This window comes from Galeopterus variegatus, unplaced genomic scaffold (genome assembly GCF_000696425.1).
Source record: "Galeopterus variegatus unplaced genomic scaffold, G_variegatus-3.0.2 Scaffold286, whole genome shotgun sequence".
In the NCBI taxonomy this organism is placed as follows: Eukaryota; Metazoa; Chordata; class Mammalia; order Dermoptera; family Cynocephalidae; genus Galeopterus; species Galeopterus variegatus.
Window position 1 is genome coordinate 108312 of NW_007726397.1, and position 4902 is coordinate 113213.

General features: G+C 40.6%; 1 protein-coding gene across 1 annotated transcript in view; it reads right to left on the bottom strand.

The window, feature by feature from the left end:
• The window catches only part of NUPL2 (nucleoporin like 2), a 20518-nt gene that overhangs the window by 1461 nt on the left and 14155 nt on the right, over nt 1–4902 (bottom strand). Inside the window, exon 6 of the mRNA XM_008567029.1 lies at nt 2651–2735. Coding sequence (XP_008565251.1) covers nt 2651–2735 — 85 coding nt within the window. The remainder of the gene's footprint in view (nt 1–2650; nt 2736–4902) is intronic.

A 4902-nucleotide genomic window follows, 5' to 3' on the forward strand; every position in this document is an offset into this window, starting at 1 on the left:
AAAAATAATCTATTATACTCAGAAAATGTAGTCATATTACTGTCCCCGCCCCCTACCTTTTTCCCTCTTATTTCTGTTATGTTTGGATGTTGAGAAGCCTAAGGGAAGGAAGAGAAGAGAAAAATGAAAATGAAAATGAGAGGCTAGCTTCCAGTCAAGAAGGCAGAATAGACGGTCCTCAGCATCACTCTCTCCTACAAATCAACCAACTTACAACTATTAAAAAGCAACAACAGCCAAGCTGGGGCCACTAGAGTTCAGGGGAAGACGAGGAGGAGACCTATGGAGTTCATGAAGGCAGGAGAAGCCACGATGAGATAAAGAAAGGATCGCTCTCACCATTTTAAGCCCTGGCCGCTTCAAGGCTGGAGCTGGTGAGGGCACGGAGCAAGAGCTGGCAAAAGCCGCATCTGTGACCTTTGTATGAATTTGCTTGGAGGCGGCAGGGGAGAAGAGGGCCTTGGTAGCTCTCAGGCCAGCAGGACCACTAACAGGGTTCCCATGGACCCACATAGGAGTGAGGAGACAGAGACAACAGAAAAAAGGAGCCACTCAGAGGCTGGTGAGTCATCACAATGGACCAGCACACAGCCTGTCCCATGGGAAGTGTTTGAAGTGAGGGTGGTGGGGGAGATGGGCCACCAGGGGAAGACTGGGGCACAGCAAGGACAGCTGATCTGCCCGCCAATCAGTGCAGGACCACTCTGTGTAGACTGGTCACAAATACAGAACTGCAGGGGGTGCAGTTTGCTGAAAAGACTCAGGCCCAGACCAGAGTTTCTGCACAACCCAGGTGCACCAGATCTCATGAGACCCAGAAGTACCTACAAAGTCAACCACTAAAACCTGAGCTGCACAAAAAGCCTTCCCTAGGGAATCAGCAGCAAAGCAGCAATTTAGCTCAACTACAGGGCTCCAGTGCTGGTCCCCACAGGAAGTTCCCCCATTTTAGAAGTAAGCTAAGGACAACAAATTAGTTCCAGTGCAGAGTTTAAGTGGTGGGAACAGTGAATAATCCAACACAGAACTGAAGAAACCACAAAATACCCAAAGACCAATAACATTGTTTGATATTAACTAGTAAAGGTCTAACACCACCAAAGATCATCTATACAACCTAGAAGGACTGTAAGCCCCTCGGACTCCCAAGCAGGGAGGGGGGAGGGCCAGGGGCCTCAGCTATGCCCCCCGATACCCACAACCAGCCCAGCAATGACCACTGAGTCACCCCAGGAAGCACCCTGGGCTCCTGAACTGGGATGGTGGGGGGAGGGGTTGAGGGCCTCAGCCACATCCCCCCATCACCTGTCACCAGCCCAGCAATGACCACTGAACCACCACTGGAAGCTCCCTAGTCTCCCAAGACAGGGCACTGGGGGCCAAGGGCTTCAGCCACACCCCCTCGACATGTGTATTCACCCCAGCAATGAACAAGCCACCACTGGAAGCCCCCTGGACTCTCCAGCAGGAATGAGGGGGGGTGCCATGGGCCTCAACCAGGCCCCCCCTCCTTCCTCCTCCCACCCTACTTCCTTCCCCCTCACTGTCTCTCCCCTCCCACCCAACTGCTCCATAACAACTTAGAAAGTAAAAACAGATGGAGCTGGGGACTGAAACCTCCTCCCACATCTAGGCAAGGAGCATGCCAAAAACACCACTTCCATGTGGGTGGCCCCCTAAAGCCACCACAATAGCCACAGCTGCTGCAAAAGTGTCTAGAAGTAACAACCACCATGCAGATGGCCCTCCAGCCACTAGAGTGCATTGTCACAAGTAGAGTTACCAGTGGAGACCAAAGAAAAGAAGAGGATGTCTCTCTCCACAAAGCCCTTTCCAGAGTGATAGAAAAAGTATCTACTCTCCAACAATAGTGCGGGACCTGAACACACCTCTCAGCATTAGACAGATCATCTAGGCAACAAATCAACAGAGAAACCATTACTATTTCAGAATGAGAGAAGAAATCTAGGGTTATCAGAGGTGGGGAGGGAGAGGGAGAGGAGGATGGGGAGAGACTGGATAAGGGGCATAAAGAATAAGTACAATTTGTAATAATATATATGCTAATAATATTGATTTGATCAACATATGTCAATATTGAACCCCCAAAATATGTATAATCAATTATGATTCGATTAGGAAAAAAAAAGAGAGAGAAAAAAATAAAAAGAAAATGAGAGGCTACAACAAACCCACTAAACCCTGCTGTCCTCTCTTTTCTGCTACTGATTTCATTGTTACTATGACTTACCTTCACCCACAGAGAAACCTCAGGGACTAGGTCTTTCACTTCTGGCTTGCCACCCCATCTCACTAGAGCTGTCACTTGAGGACAATGCTATGCTGCTATATACAGTAACAAGAAAGTTCTCAAAGGTGCTGCTACCATAGCTATGTATTCCCATGAAACTCTTAAACACCCATTCCTAGCATGTATTTCTAAAGCCTGGGCTATAAGGTTGTTCAAAGAACATGCCATTCTGGCCTCCCTTTCACAAATGCTTGATGAGCCAAATTCTTCAAGGCTCCATAATGAAAGGTGGTAGAATGTGTGAGAATGACTTAAAATGGTGATTCAGGCTTTACAATTTGAAACCTACAAAATCCTATTTTCTAAATCAGTGAAGTCCTGCATTACTTTATCACTTACCTGGTGACCCAAATGGTATTGCTTGCCCACTGCCAAATCCAAATGTAGGTGCTGCTGGATTTACTTCATCCTTTGCTTCAGAGAGCTTTAAAAAAAAGTATGCAAACGATAAAGTGCTTGATGAATAATTCTGAAGTACTTTTCTATACACTTTACAGCCAAATTCAATTTTTTAAATGTGAATTTAAAAATATGAAGTTAAACGTTTAACATGGAAAAATGCCCATAATGTGACGTTGAAAAGAGAAGGATATACTACTGTATAAACAGTATATCTCAACTAATAATATGAATATGCATAGAAAAATTGTACATCAATAAATTAATAGTAATAGTCTCTGGCCAATGAATTATAGATGATTTTAGTTTTACTTATGCTTTTTTAAAAAATACCTTCTAAATTTCTACAATGAGCACATATTGCAATCAAACAATATTTTTTAATAATGAATTTCAGTGTCTATATTATAAAGTCAGAACTGCATTTTTCAAGAAATCTAATCAAACAAAGCTGATATGACTTCTCTCATTTGGAAGCCCCAACAGCATTTTTAAAAAAATCACCTTTACTGGGGTATAGTTTACATAGAATAAAATGCACCCATTTTATGTATATGTTTTAATGACTTTTGACAAACTTATAACCACCACCACCACCACCACCACCACCACCAAGATTCGGAAGGATTTACTTCATCCTTTACTTCAGAGAGCTTTAAAAAAAAGTATGCAAACGATAAAGTGCTTGATGAATAATTCTGAAGTACTTTTCTATACACTTTACAGCCAAATTCAATTTTTTAAATGTGAATTTAAAAATATGAAGTTAAACGTTTAACATGGAAAAATGCCCATAATGTGACGTTGAAAAGAGAAGGATATACTACTGTATAAACAGTATATCTCAACTAATAATATGAATATGCATAGAAAAATTATACATCAATAAATTAATAGTAATAGTCTCTGGCCAATGAATTATAGATGATTTTAGTTTTACTTATGCTTTTTAAAAAAATACCTTCTAAATTTCTACAATGAGCACATATTGCAATCAAACAATATTTTTTAATAATGAATTTCAGTGTCTATATTATAAAGTCAGAACTGCATTTTTCAAGAAATCTAATCAAACAAAGCTGATATGACTTCTCTCATTTGGAAGCCCCAACAGCATTTTTAAAAAAATCACCTTTACTGGGGTATAGTTTACATAGAATAAAANATGTATTTTTGATACATGCTAAGTCAAGCTGTAGGTGGCTGCTGTCCCATATCCTCACCTATGGAGAGGTCCTAGGAAGTTAGCAAAGAGCAGGGAACTTCCAGCCCTGAGGGAAGTTCCACAGTTCTTTGGACTCAGTTATCCCTTCTCCATCAGCTCTCAGCGCTAGTGATGGTGGGCCACATCATGCCCAGGGACAGAATACTTGTCCAAGAAGTCCCACTAAATCCAAAAGGCACTACAACAACTGAAAGGTAAAAGAAATTAGCTTGTAGAAGAGTTTAGTTATTTAGGAACCATATATTTAAGGAAAGGGAGGGGCTTGGGGACTGTCAAGTCATTCACTAAGTTTAGGCAGATACTACTCTCATATCCCTTCAAATTTTTATTTAATAAAATTTTTTTGGCAGCTGCTGGTTCAGGGATTGAACTCTCAACCTTGGGGTTCTCAGCACCATGCTCTAATCAACTAACTGGCCAGATCTTCATATCCTTTTTTAGAGAGTAAAACATTAAACTGCCTGAGAAATTGTAAATATTAAAATTCTAAATGTAAATATCTTATTTTAAAATAAGGTTCTTCAGAACTTTTTATGGGGGTAGACAAATCATAACTTTATCAACAGATAAAAAAAGCTACAGTCAGGACCTTGTATCTTTGAAGACAAGTAGGTATATATCTTCTAAACGCATTTCTGTATAAGACAAGAACCCTAAGGTAAGTGTCCTTCTGTCACAAAAATATATACATCAGTCTGAATGTGTATGCATATCATTTTTCAAAGTAATTTCTTCTTAAGCACAGATAATCTTAAATACTTGAATTTATGTAACATTATCCACTTTTCAAAACTAGTACTATCAAAGATAAAAACTTTACCCTAAAAACAGTTTTAAAAAGGATAATTATCTCTGCTTTTCTGATTGAGGGACAGAGAGAAAGCAATTCTAGATGCTGACTCTAAATAATGATATCTTGAGAATGTGTGTATCGTAACTCTTGACAGAGAATTTTTGCTTTGCTCTC